General features: G+C 39.8%; 1 protein-coding gene across 5 annotated transcripts in view; it reads left to right on the forward strand.

Moving 5' to 3' along the window:
• Window positions 1-13784, forward strand: part of Kiz (kizuna centrosomal protein) — a 105917-nt gene that overhangs the window by 11088 nt on the left and 81045 nt on the right. For 4 of the 5 annotated variants that reach the window (XR_004118932.1, XM_031372142.1, XM_031372143.1 and 1 more), the window contains exon 4: window positions 4459-4539. Coding sequence is in view for 3 of the 5 variants with exons in the window: in XM_031372142.1 (XP_031228002.1) it covers window positions 4459-4539 (81 nt within the window). In the remaining 2 variants the exon portion in view is untranslated. Of the gene's footprint in view, window positions 1-4458; window positions 4540-13453; window positions 13485-13784 lie in introns of those variants that run through there. The other variant, XM_031372145.1, reaches the window with a different exon arrangement.

The following is a 13784-nucleotide window of genomic DNA, read 5'->3' on the forward strand; positions in this document are numbered from 1 at the left end:
GATGGAAGGACTTGGTATCCATGTAGCTAGCATTGGGATCTAGCAGTCATTCTGTATCCAAAGCTGCATGCCTGCCACATGTCCAAGGAACCCAACACTAATGTCAGAAACCCAGCTAAACCCTTAGTTTAGCTGTAAGTAGAGGTTTGCCATGGGAGATGTTGATCTTTTAGGCCAGTCCTCAGCATTAGGTATAGGCACAGCAGAGCCTTCTGCTCCCTCTTAATGCTTTTCTACTGTGATGTCAGATTTTTACCTCCTTTGCTGAGGACCTTAGGTAAATTGCTTAAAGAGAAAGATATTCAGTGCATTGCCCACACCTCCAAATGCTACAGAGTTTGCCCCTGAATAGAGGACAGTTAGTTCACATGAACTTCAAATCAGTAGAATGCCTGGAAGGAGATATGGTGAAGGAGTTTTTGAGAGGGAGGATTTTCTCAAGTTATATTCAGTCCATTTCTCCTCCTTTGTAGACATAAGCCCATCCCACCTTATTGTATATATATAATGCTAAAATCTCTTAGAATGGCCTAAAAGCTGAAGAAGAATGAACTGATCTCATGGCTCATTTATGATTATCTGCAGTGGTTCTGGAACAGCATGGGTTAAGAGCTGATGGGCAGAGGTGCCGGTGGTGGAAAGATAGTGTGTATTCCTGTAGACAGGGAAGCCTCCAGGGAGTTTGAGAAGCCCTAGACACAGATAACCCAGATACTGGAACTTAGCACTGAGAAAGGTCCCATACACAAGTCTGGAGTATTTATTAACTAAGAAATGTACAGCCTACCACACTGTACCAGGGGTGGCACCAGCATGTCAGAGAATTCAGGAACGGTCAACACCAGAGCAAGACTCACCCGATTACGTTTGTCTTCAGCCGGAGGGGGTAGCCCAGGTGTCTTAGGACAGAGCCTAGGTGCTAGTCTCTACTTCTGCACTACCTCCAGCCTCAGCCTATGATGTACCCCTCCATACTTACATACACATAGTCTCTTTCCCCCTCCCTGTCTCCCACTACCTTCTCTCTCTCCCATCCTTGTGTCCTTCCTTTTTTTCCCTACATCTTTTTCTGCTGGACATATGCACCTTTTTCATGGTACACATACCCATGTGCTTTAGCCTGCTGAGCAATTTCCATTTCCTTGAATGCCTCATATATTATCTCACACCTGCCTTTGTTTCTTTGTCCTGACTTAAGTCTGTGTCACCTCTGCACTTCCTTCATGGTATTCTAATTGTTTATGCATCTTTTTAAAAAATTATCTCAGCGTGGTTTCCTTGTCTTAGTATGTCAGTGCTCTGTGTCCCACCCAGAATGTGATTCACAGTGAGCACTCAGTAAGCAATGAGACTTGATTAAAAGTGATTCTTTTATGGATTGTCACCACCGATGTGGGAACTAATGAGGTGTTAATTACATCGTAGGTATACCTTCCCAGGAAACATTTATGTTTAATAGCCAGTCACTCTGAAGATACACTCTCATTGTTTAGAGATGTGATTTTCCTGGACAGTTGTCAGGAGCTTATATGCTGAAGAGGGATAACATTTGAGGACAAATCTTTTGCATTCTTATTTAGTTCCTAACCAAGCATGTAACAAATACTGTGGGCAAGCTATGATCTTAAGGGTCCTAAAAGGCAAAATATATAGCAAATCTCATTTTCAGCAACCAGAATGTCTTTCTTGTTAGTGTATATATTAGTTGAATAAAAGCATGTTGTCTCGTGTCTTCCAGTGAGAGCCCACTATCGCATGTATACTGGAAGAAATAGGGGGAGAGAAAGCCAAAGATTCACCTGAGAATCAAACGGAACAATTTGCCACTGTGCCCATCTTGACTTATAATGTGGAAGCGGGGGCACTGATCTTAAATATCTTAAGTGTAGTTCAACCGTCCTCTCCCACCTCCAGACTGTAACTGAGAATTAGATGTGCAATTTCAGAAACCAGGGAGAGAGAGAACGTAGTAAGGGAGAAGGCAGCGAATAGAAGGTAGTACAGGTGAGAATACAGAGTACAGTGGGAAATGAGGCATGCCGTGAGCATGGAGGGATATCCCAGATACCTGAAATACCTGTAAGAATGCCTGTCTCTTTTTTCCATGGTCCATTCTGCTGTTAACAACGCCTAGTGGTTCAGCTGAAATCAATTGCTTGTGCATATGTGGAAGTGAACAGAGAGGTCCTCTTAAATTATGAGCAGTATCACCAGTGCCATGAAACAGTACAGTCCCTGATGGAATGCACATGGGTTAACTCAGTGCTGTTCGTTTATAAAAAACAGGTTTCCCAGGCTGGGGGAAAATGATAAGGGGTCAGTCATCCTAGGGATTCTGGACTAGGTGATGCTACTGGAACATGAGTTTCCCTGCCTGCCACATCAGTAAGTCTAACCATGAAAAGTCCATGTGTCAGAAAGAAAACAACGGCTGGAAACAGAAAAAATGCATAAGGCCTGATGAGAGAAGAGATTAGGAATGAAACAAGAGAGGGACAGTTGAAGGAGAAGATACAAACAAGGACATGTCCTCTGATGCCATTAGACACTTTATCACATTAGACATTTTTAGCAAGAACAGTCTTGGGAAAATTAATCTGTATAATATTTTAAGACCAACCTAAAGAAAAAAAACAAAACAAAAATAAAAACAAAACTTTTTAAGACATGTCTTGTGCAGCCCAGGCACACTTGAATCCCCCACCTTCCTGCCTTTGCTTTCCCCCGAGTGCTAGTATGTGCTAGTGTGTGTCCGTCCTTAAATGAACTTTTAAAAAGAGTAGAACCCTTTGCTTAATTGCAGTGGGAGAGAAGTGGAACTAGGGAGCTCATAGCCTAGCAGTTGGAAACTTTCTAGCATTCAGAAGACCTGGTAATTACTAAATGTCCTATAAAGGGCAAAGAAAAAGAACAGAATATTCTAGGTGGTGGTTTTTCTACAGGATACAGAGATATAGTTTATATTTACTATCAATTTATGGTAGTAAATTTGTTTTAATGGAAAAAAAAATACATAAGCAACAGTAACCCAAACTGAACATTCGCCTTAACATTTTAAAAGATATTATTCATTTCTTCATTTTTAATAACATGTAGGGACTTCTTCTAACTCTGGTTTTAAAATTTATTAAACATCTTTGATCCATAATTTAGAAAGAGTTCAGTTTAATTTTCGAATGTGTTGAGAACAGTATAGATCAGGCTCTTGAGGGTATGTGTCTTACTGTTCTTTTGAAACTCTTATGCAGTTATTATTTGCATTTAGCTTCAACATAATAAATCAAATAACCCTTGTGAGATAGACTTTCCTGTGACAAAGTTGTCTGTGTTTGGGAAGTGGCTCTGAAATGACTTCCTAATGACCAGAAAGGTCTAATTCTCACTGATCAGAACTGACTTATTCCATGATCTCTGTTTACTTTATAATCTTACTGTATCATTTGCCTTACTGTATCATTGTATCCTTTAAAATTGTAGCTATATATCTACTTGATCATTACTGACCTCTGTTACATTGATAGCACCTGTTAGAAGAAGTCCCTACATGTTATTAAAAATGAAGAAATGAATAATATCTTTTAAAATGTTAAGGCGAATGTTCAGTTTGGGTTATTGTTGCTTATGTATTTTTTTCCATAAAACAAATTTCAGATCTATTTTCTGTTCAGACCGAAAGCTAAGGAACCAGCCTTTAATTCATTATCTGATAGGTATGTTCCAAATTGTTTGTCTAACTGCTTAATTCAGAAACTTCCTGATACTTACCTCTGATGGGCCACAATGAGTGGCTTTTTAAGGCTTTGAGTAGTAACTTATTGAACCAAAGTACTGTTCATGCTGTGCATTTTAGAGAAAGACATTTTATGTTTGAGTCATTTTCATCGGTTACAGTGAAGTAACGATGCAGACCTTTTGACGTTACCCATGCCAGAGCAAACTTGATTCAGATGGTAGTGGTGACTACTAACACTGTAATCTTATTCCTAGAAAATAAGACTGATTTGCTGTGAGCTTGGGGATCATGGTAATATAAGATATAATCTGAAATAACAAATGATAGGACTTACTTTTTTTCTTTTTAAGGCTCTGAAAATAGATACCTAATATCTAACTTTTATAATCAAGTAACTGGATTTTCATGATAGCTTAAAGAAAATATCAAGCTGTTGGTATGTGTGTGTATTGAGGATTGAGGTTTTATTCCATAAACAGATGGAAGACTAAGTGAAACTCCATTAAGCTTTGTTTTATTTTAAAATGTATGTAACATTTTATAAAGTTCAACTCTTGGTATACATTGTTTGTGAAATTGCCTGTTTTCCAAAGTAAGCTGAATTTCTTGGCAATGCCAGCTTTTTTTTTTACTCCATTGTACCTTTTATGTGGCAAGGAAGGCAAGATATAGGTGGGTTTACTTGCAATAGCATCTACCACAAAACCTGACTGTTTTATATTTAGACTGAATATGAGGCTGAAGTGAAGAGGATGCGCCTCCTGTCAAAGGACAGCCTGGGAACGAGTGATGAAGACCAAGCAAAGGTAGCACGGGAAGCGGGGATTTTGTTTCCAGAAAATTCTTAGAATGCTTATATGTTTAAATTTTTAAATAAAATCATCTTATTACAGAGATTTTTAATAGAACCATGATTATCTAAAGAATTTTACTTACAGGATATTGTCTTAATGTCTAATTTAATTAAATTTACCAAAAGACGGTCACCTGGACTTAAGATTTCAAAGAAAACCTCAGGGTTGCAGAAGGTAAAATTGTATTTTCATGATTAGTGTTTTGTAGCTATTTTTTATTGGATTGAGAAATGTTTTAAATGAAAATAAACTAAGTGTGGCGCTTTGATTCTTTCCTTTGTATGTATAATTTTCTACATTTGAACCTTTTCACAGACAAAGTGGAAAGAAAGATTGCATATCTAAGCAATAGACAAAAAGACCAGCAAGGAATACTTAAATAAATTCTGCTATATATCTGCTGTAATACAGGCTTCTAATCCTTCTGCCTATCTCCATATAAATGATTCTGCTCAAGACCATAGATGTTTTCTTCACTAAAAGCAGTAAAGCTCTTTTAGATGAAATGTCTAAAAACATCTTGTAATAACTTGGAGCATGCTGGCAAGAGTAGTCACTTGTGACTATGTGTGAACCCCCTCAGCCAGTCGATATTGTAATAAGCAGGAATGGTAGCATCACTCCATTATTCAGAGAAGCCAACAGCGTGCTTGTTCCTTAGGCTGCAGCATTCATTAAGAAAAGCTTACTGGGCTGAAAGCTGGAAACAGATGATAACGGGATATGATTTTCATATTTAATGCTTTCCTTGGAAGAGTATGTGTGCTACAGATTGATAGAAGAATCAACTGCTACTTTACTAAAAGACTTTCAGGTTTGCCCTATAGCTACCGATGGAATCATTCAGCCAAGAAATTAACTTTTTCTCCTTTTACCTGCTTTATATATCTGCTAAGCAGGCTGCCTGGCTGCCAGTAAATGTTATTATGCAGTTAACTGTTTGGTATTTAAGACTCTTATCAGAAAAGAAACAGAGGCCACACTATTTTGTTTTTATGGTAGAAGGAAGGTTTAGTTTTCCTTTCTTCCTTGCATTAGCTGGCATTAATCTGAGTTTACAGGAAGTTTTCGTTTTCTTTTCCCATAGATTAAAAAGTTAAAAAGCTAGAATTTAGAGCATTCTTTAGACAGTAAGATACAAAACACCAAGTCCCACAACCTTGACCTATATAAAAAAGGCCTTTAATGATAAGTGATTCATAACCATTAGATGTAGGGCAAATGTGGTGTGATGTGATAGACTTCCAAACCAGACCGACAAAAACTGATGTTCGGTCAGGAAATAATTGACATATTTTTAATCTACAAACCAGTTTGTTCTTTCTCTGCTGTTCTTGATAGACATATCCCAGTTTATTCTTTCTCTGCTGTTCCTGATAGACACATTCTTAGTGTGGCTGTATCAATGACACTTAAATAACATGGAAGAGAGTCTCCTCATCCTCCACCCATTTGCACTACTTACTCCTTGCATTGCTTATAGTTATGGAGTCTCTGCTTGATAATTAGAACAGGATATTTTCTTTGTACTGAAAGCTGTCATCTCCTCAAAAACTTGGACTATTGGCTGCAATAAGAATCAACTAGATAACATTTTGAGGAACTTGTATCTTGCCTTTTCTAATTTTCCCTTGATATCTAATCAATTAAAAGGTAAACACACTGCCGCAAAAACATGGCTTAGCTAATCCTCATTAAATGCTAATTCCTGAATAAGTCCTTATCTTATGAATTAGGTTGTACTTTTTATTGGAATCCAAGCTCCTCCTCTTTAGACAGTGAGAGGAATTTGTCTCTGTGCCCAGTCACTGGGACTTTAGTTGTTGTGCAACTGTTCTCTTGAGAAGCCACAGTAGGCATCTTTAAGAATGTCTTAATTCTTGCTTTCAAGATGTTTCTCACAAAGCAGTGTTCTTTCTGAGCCACAGAGTAGTGTGCAGAAAATGCCAGTTAGTTATGGGGATGGTCTTGAGCTGTAGGAGAAAGATGAGGCTGCTTCTTCTGCAGTGTGCAGCACGAGCCTTACTAGAGGGGTAGTGGTTGGCAAGCCGGGAAGGAGGGGTAGGACTTTGGCAATATGTGGACACTGTTGGTAGTGGTAAAAGAGTAGGAACAGGGAAGCCCAGAGGTCATTGCCTAGTCAGGCTGAAATCTAAAGAGATTGTGGGACACACTAGAAAATGAGCCTGGACAGGTATACCATGAAGTTCAGCTACCCATTACTAAGGCTTTATGCGTAAGAACTGAGCTTTCCTCCTAGAATGATAATGTGTGTTTGTATACCTGTATGTGTTGGGACAGATAAAGAAGCGTAGGCTGGTTATATCACAGGAGTGAAGCTAACCAGGATGGACCTGGGGAAATGAGGGTCAGATGAGAAGAATGATCTGAGAGATATTAGGTTAGCCATTGCAGAGGAAGTCATTGATGGAGGAGAGAGGTTAGCCCAAAGCTATAAGATTATATCATAAAAAAGATGGTTTAGGGATGCAGCTCAATTGTGCTTCCCAACAGCAAAAATCCTTGGTTTCAGTTGACCAGTACTCCATAAATCAGGTGTGGCACATATGAGTAATCTCTGTACTTGGGAGGTAGAGGCAGAAACATCTGAAGTTTGGAATAGTACAGATGGTACTCTCCAGGGCTGGAGAACTGCAGAGGACCAAGGAAGCTCATCACAGTGTGGACTAACAGTTACATGGGCTGGCAGCTCTGCTACTGTAGGGTTGTGGGAGAACAGTATTGCAGGTTGCTGTCCCAGTTTTAATAGCAGCCTTTGCTCTTCCTCCATGCTAGGTGCTGCAGTAGCACTTTCTCTGCATCAGTTTATTTAATCCTTTTGACAGCCCTGGTCTTAGATGTGATTTTTGTCCCATTTTACAGCAAGGGTAAGAAAGGTTAGTTAACCTACCGAGGGCTATAGAGTTGGCCCTAAAATTCAGACCCAGGCCATTTTGCTATAATTCCTTCCAACAAAGTTTGGGGGCATGCTCATCGAGGTTGGGGCAGATTCTCAGATGAAGGAAGCTTTGAGTGCTAGATTTTTACCTTAGGAATGAATTGATCTGTCTTGGTGCTGTAAGTTCAGCTGAATAAGATGAGCCATAGTGAGCAGAGGTCCCACCTCCAAACTGTTCATATTTCAATAATAGGATCATCTCTTTTAGTTGGCTTGGTTGCACAGAAGAAAGAATTTGAACGGAGAAACCTTGCGCTGACACCAGAGTCAAGGTGAGCCTGGTAGGCATGGTAGAGCGTTGCAGCCACTTTAGCCACTGCCTTGAGCTCATTGGGAAAGGTGACCTCCCTGCTATTTGGAGCACCCCCCTGTAGGAGAGGCAGCACCCTAGTGTCAGATGATGAAGACCATCCTTCCTTGCTCAAGGAGAGTGACGACTGTTGTATGAGCATCTGAGCAGTGTTCATAAAATCAGGACAGGCTCTGCAGTGCCAGGCTCTTTGCCGAGAGTTAAGGGAGCAGCTACCGTGTGGAAGGGAAACTGGCGTAAATACCCTGAAAAGAGGGAAAGGAATCCTAACCCTGAAGCCCCTATCGAAAGAGCAAAGAACTTGGGAATCCTCTGGAAGCAAATCCCAAGACAAGGATTTATTGCAAGTTGTTACTTAAGAGGTGGTCTAGAGGCACAATTAAGGGGGAGGGTGGTGACAGAGAAGAGAAAGCGCCAGTGGTGTGTGGTTGAATGGGTTATCACTGTGAGCACCTTGCACTCAGCCCCACTGGGGACCCTGGGAAGACTGTACAAAACATGTTCCAGAAGTATCGTGCCCTAGGGGAAGGAAGAGAAGGTATTTGTCCTCCAGCTTAGATGTATGTCTGACTCCACTTCTGGTTGCTACATAGCTGTCAGCAGAAGCTCACAGGTCAAGAAGCACAGGTTTGGCACAGGATAATCGTAGGCACATACCTAGGAGATTGAGAGCCCAGGACTTTGCGGCTGGCCCTCTTCTAGTTCTGAGGGAAATAAGCAGAGAAGGTTACTATCAATAGATACCTAGAAAGGCCAGTTTCTTACCTTACCAGTTTACAGTGCTACCCTCATCCATGGCTCTTGAGTAGTCACTGCTCAATGGGAAACATGCAGTCTCTTTCTAGAGTGAGTCTCTGAGCATTTGGCCCGATGGGGACCTTTCCTCATGTCCTCCTCAAAGTTAGGATGGCATTTGACTCTGAGCCATAGTAAGTACAGACAGTCATTCTATGTTCAGCTTAGTGCCCTTTCTACTAATATTTTTTCAGTGCTGGGACTGAACACAGCCCTTAGAAATGCTTTGTGAGCACTCTGACACTGAGGCATACCCCAGCCCTTTTCACAGCTTCTTAACTTGTATGCTAGTAGTTCAGAAAACAATTAGAAACTAGGCTGAATTATAGTAGTTTCTCAAGGGGATTGAGTTATTTAAACAAATCCAAAGCCTTCTACAGACTAAGTCCACAGACCCATTTTTCAGGGTTGTGTAAGAAATGCTCTTCTCTCAGCTTACAGACAGAGAGGGTGCTAAAAGCCTGCTCAGAACAAAGGAGAAAGCTCTGAGGGCCATTCTCTCTGTGTGGAAGATGTGGCCTGTTTCATCTGAGTAACTGGCCAGATGCAGCCTGCACTGTTGACACTCTGCTTCCTTTTGGGTGGGCCTCCTAGGAAGTGTGTTCTAGTCAGAGCTAACATTTGCTTCGGTCTTACTGTATTTCTGCTCTCATTGTAGGGACTTGTGTGTAGGTAAGTATCAGTATGTATGTGTGAGTACACATTCCTACAAGCAGCCTTATAAAACCCAAAGTATTTTACTATTTACTTTGCAGATCAGGAAATGAGTGTTCAAAGAAGTTAAGTATGTTGTCCCCAGGTCCCACACTGGTGAGTGCTAGACCTTGAATCCAGATCTCAACAGAACAGACTAATCTAGAGTCTTAAAAAAAAGAAAAAGGAAAAGAAAAAGAAAAGGTAGGAAAAGAAAAGAAAAGAGCCGGGCAGTGGTGGTGCATGCCTTTAATCCCAGCACTTGAGAGGCAGAGGCAGGTGGGTCTCTGAGTTCGAGGCCAGCCTGGTCTACAGAGTGAGTTCCAGGACAGCCAGGACTACACTGAGAAACTCTGTCTCGAAAAGACAAAAAAAGAAAGAAAGAAAGAAAGAAAGGAAGGAAGGAAGGAAGGAAGGAAGGAAGGAAGACCCCTTGTTTTTGCAAAGACTATTTTGGTGAAGAAGCTGAATATGGCCATCTATCTACTTTTTAGTTGCTTTATAAAATAATTTCCTTGAGAAAATTATTGGAAAGGGCCATTCTTAAAGGAACTTCTTTCCCATAGTGCAAACACCCTTTGTGGGAACTTTCTGCTAGATAGTTATCTTCCTTTGCCCGCCTCTGTGGTGGGAGTGTGAAAGCATGTGAAGTTGCAAAGGCTCGTACAAGTGGACACTTAGGCTCATAGACACAGGGGCATGTCCTGTAGAGTGAGGGGGAAGGTGAAAAGAGCGTGGGTAAGGCAAGGGAAGCAGGAGCCAGCCCAGCTGTGTTCTGTGGGAAACCGTCCGTTCCTCTTTTGACGTACATAGTACAAGGGAAGCTCTACAGTAAAACATATATTGATTTTGTTGTTGTTGTTGTAGAAACTGCTACAAATCTCAATGTGCTTATATTCAGTAAAATACTATTTCATTAGGAGTGCCATTCCGTGTGCAGCTGAAAGCTTGGGGTGACAGCCCCTTTTCTGTTCTGCATTCAGCTTGTTGCCTCTCATCCCCTTGGCTGTAGGGGAACAAAAAATTAAGAGAAATTAAAATGCTCCTAGCCATTTTCAAAACACTGATGTAAACAAATACATCACTTCCTAGTAGAATAAGGACCAAGACTTACCTATTTTGAAACTGTAGTTTCTAAGTATACCAGTTCTAAACTTGTTGATATCCATGTGCCTTTCCCTTTTCTCTCCCCTGAGTAACAGTAGCTGTTAGAGAGCCTTCTGGTCATCAGTAAGTATTTCCAGCTATGTTCATTTGCTTTGCTCTTACTCTCCCCACTTTCACCAAATTTTAGAAGGTGGAAGATGGATCACTGGGGCAGGAAAAGGAAGAACAAAACAGAAATCTCAGATGATGGATTTACTGCTAAGTTATAATATAACTACAGAATAATAGAAGGGCATAGCCAAAGTAGATGTTATGCCAGGTCCTTAAATACTGATCAAGTGACTTCTTTTGGCTGTGTCTCTAAGAAGCCTTTGAATTCCTTATGCTGGTGCAGTGTCAACAAGAATGAAGAGGTGGGAATTCTCCCTGGGTCAGAAACTGCTTTGAGAAGATTCAGAACTTAAAAGACTTTTCCTGTTGTGAAGATTAATTTTAAAAGAAAAGAAAAAATCTGTTTTAGAACCTGATTATAGCAAATGGGAAAGCTGCCAATCAGTAGAAGCCCACTTTGTCCTTCACCAGAGTGTTTTATTGTGTAGATGTTAGGTCAGTTCAAGTATGGAATAATCCCATAGCAAGTGGAAGTTACTTGCAAGTTTCTTAGACAAGTTTTGTTAAAGAATTGTTAACGATTTGTTGACAGTTAACAATTGTTAAAGAATTTGTTAAACACTTGCTGGCTAAGGTGTAGAACAGTGCAGCCACTTTAGAAAACAGTTTAACAACTCCTAAAGATAGAATGGCTATTAGCTAGAAATTCCATGCCTAATTTATTTGAAAACATGTCTTCCCTAAATCTTGAACTGAAGTGCACAGCAGGAGCATTTCAGTAGCCACAATAGGAAGGGCTCAAATGTGTGTGTATCATATATATATACACACACATAATACATATATGTATACATATATACACAAACATGCATCTTGGTTAAGCCATGAAATTGTGTCTAACTTCTCTTGATTATAAATTATCTATATGTGAACTATTATGTTTCTGTGGTGGTTTTTGTTGTTGTTGTTGTTTTGTTTGGTTGGGTTTTTTGTTTGTTTGTTTGTTTGATTTTTCTGTTAGGTTTATTTCCTTAAGAATTTCCACAACTGAATCAAAGAGAAATATGTTCAGGACTCTGAATGTTTTTTTCAAATATAAATGCATATGGGGCAGGCCTCAAATTTACAGTCTTCCTGCCTCTACCTCCCAAGTGCTAGGATTACAAAACATGCATGATTGTGGTCATCTTATAAGTTTGAAGATTTGCAGAAAAGTTACAGAACTAGTGTGCGAAGGGTCTCTGTTTCCCTCACTCTGTCCTCACCACCGTTAGCATCTCATGTCAGTGTCAGAAGCTGCTTATCCAAGAAAGAAACACAGGAACATGGTTTGCTAACAAGTAAACTTCTGACTTCAGTTAGATTTTTACCAGGTTTTCTGTTAATATCCCTTGGCCCAATCTAGTATTTAATGTTATAATTTTATTTCTACTACATTATTTATTTATTTTGTATGTGTATGTGCATGTGTTTATGTGTAAAGGCATGCATACACCATGCCTTTGGGAGCCTATGGGAGTTGGTTCTTTCCTTCTACACAGTGAGTCTCAGGGATTGAACTCAGGCCATCAGATTTGGTGGCAGACACTTTTTTCTCAATATGAGTTTTGAAAATTTAATTTAACATGTATAAAATGGCTTTACATTTTTTTCAGTCTTGTTTTAAAGAAACCACACTTTAGAAGAGTATTCCTAATTATTTTGTTTACTAGAAAGAAAACTAGGAATCAATCTATCTGTCTTCCTTTCTTTCATTCTTCTTTCTTACAAAGTAGAAACACTTCTTTGTGATTATACTACAGAAAATTAATAAATTGACTGTTGTAATTCTTCTATGAGTTTAAACTTATATCAAATCCCAAATTCTCAAACATAGGTGTACAAATGTGCTCACACACATTACTTCAAATATACAATGACAGCTAGACATTCAACAGACCAAACTAAAAACTTAGAAACTTCCTCTTGAGTTGTCATAGATCTTCAAGAGTTGCCTGGTTGAATGATGCCCCACTGTGGGCCTTCATTTTTATGTGCAGTTAGGATAATCTTACTGTAACTCCTAACTTACCACAGGCCTCTAAACTCTGATATCCTCATTCATTAGTATATTGCTAGAGTTTGTGAGGAACTCAGAATCCAGTATTCTGGGAATTCTGGTCATGTGTGGGTGAATCAGAGAGTCCTGAACTACTGCAGTGAGCTGTGGCTTCCCTTTGCTGGGAGCAAACTGCTGTTAACAGGCATTCATTGCTTTCACTTCCCATGGGTCAGAAACGTCACTGTAAGTAAAAATCCTTTATGTGTTCCTTTTCCTCATTGTACAATGGACATCTTAACTTGTTTCTGGCGTCTGGGTTGGTTCTCTGAGTTTTGTCCAGTGGTAATGGACATGAAGTCTTTTGTTTCTCTTAGTGGGTCAGACAGAGGTTTGAGAATTACGGGTTGTGGGGAATTACTCAGTGACACTTCAGTTGGTCTTTGTCATGTGACTTTTTCCACCTGAGGTATAGTTGGCCTTTTGTTTAGTGTCTTGGTCTGTCTTAGAACAAAAAAGAGAGGGACCATTAGATCTGCTGAATCATCTGTGTCCCGGGATTAGTAGACAGTCTGGTAACTCCCTAAATTGGTCTTAAAAGTGAAAACCAAAGGCCTCTGAGACTTAGACTTGCCGTCTGTGATTTACCTCAGATCACTATTAACAGCTACTGCTATGCTTCCAATCAAGGCCTTGGCACAGTTGGCTAGTTGTCCATAGCAGTAGCCCATTCCTTGGAACCATCTATTTGAACAGTTGTTTGGTTTTTCGTTTGTTTGTTTAGAATAAGGAAAGAATTTGTTGAGCTAGAGTAATAGTAACAGGTAATTTTTACTTAGCAGAGATGCTGTCTGTGGGATGAAAACTGAAGAACTGAAATTCAAGTAAGTCATGGAGGGAGGCTTCTCTATTTCCTCTACACAGCTTGTCTGTCCCGCATTTTCATATTCTTCCACATCATTCTACATCATTATTTGGCACAAGCATACTTTTTTTTCTTTTTTCTTTTTTCTTTTTTTTTTTTTTTTTAAGATTATGTGTGAGCACACTTTCTGCATGTACACTTGCATGCCAGAAGAGGGCATCAGATCCCAGTACAGATGGTTGTGAGCCACCATATGGTTGCTGGGGATTGAACTCAAGACCTCTGGAAGATCAGACAGTTCCCTTAACTGCTGAGCCAT

Source organism: Mastomys coucha, unplaced genomic scaffold (assembly GCF_008632895.1).
Source record: "Mastomys coucha isolate ucsf_1 unplaced genomic scaffold, UCSF_Mcou_1 pScaffold15, whole genome shotgun sequence".
Taxonomy (NCBI): Eukaryota; Metazoa; Chordata; class Mammalia; order Rodentia; family Muridae; genus Mastomys; species Mastomys coucha.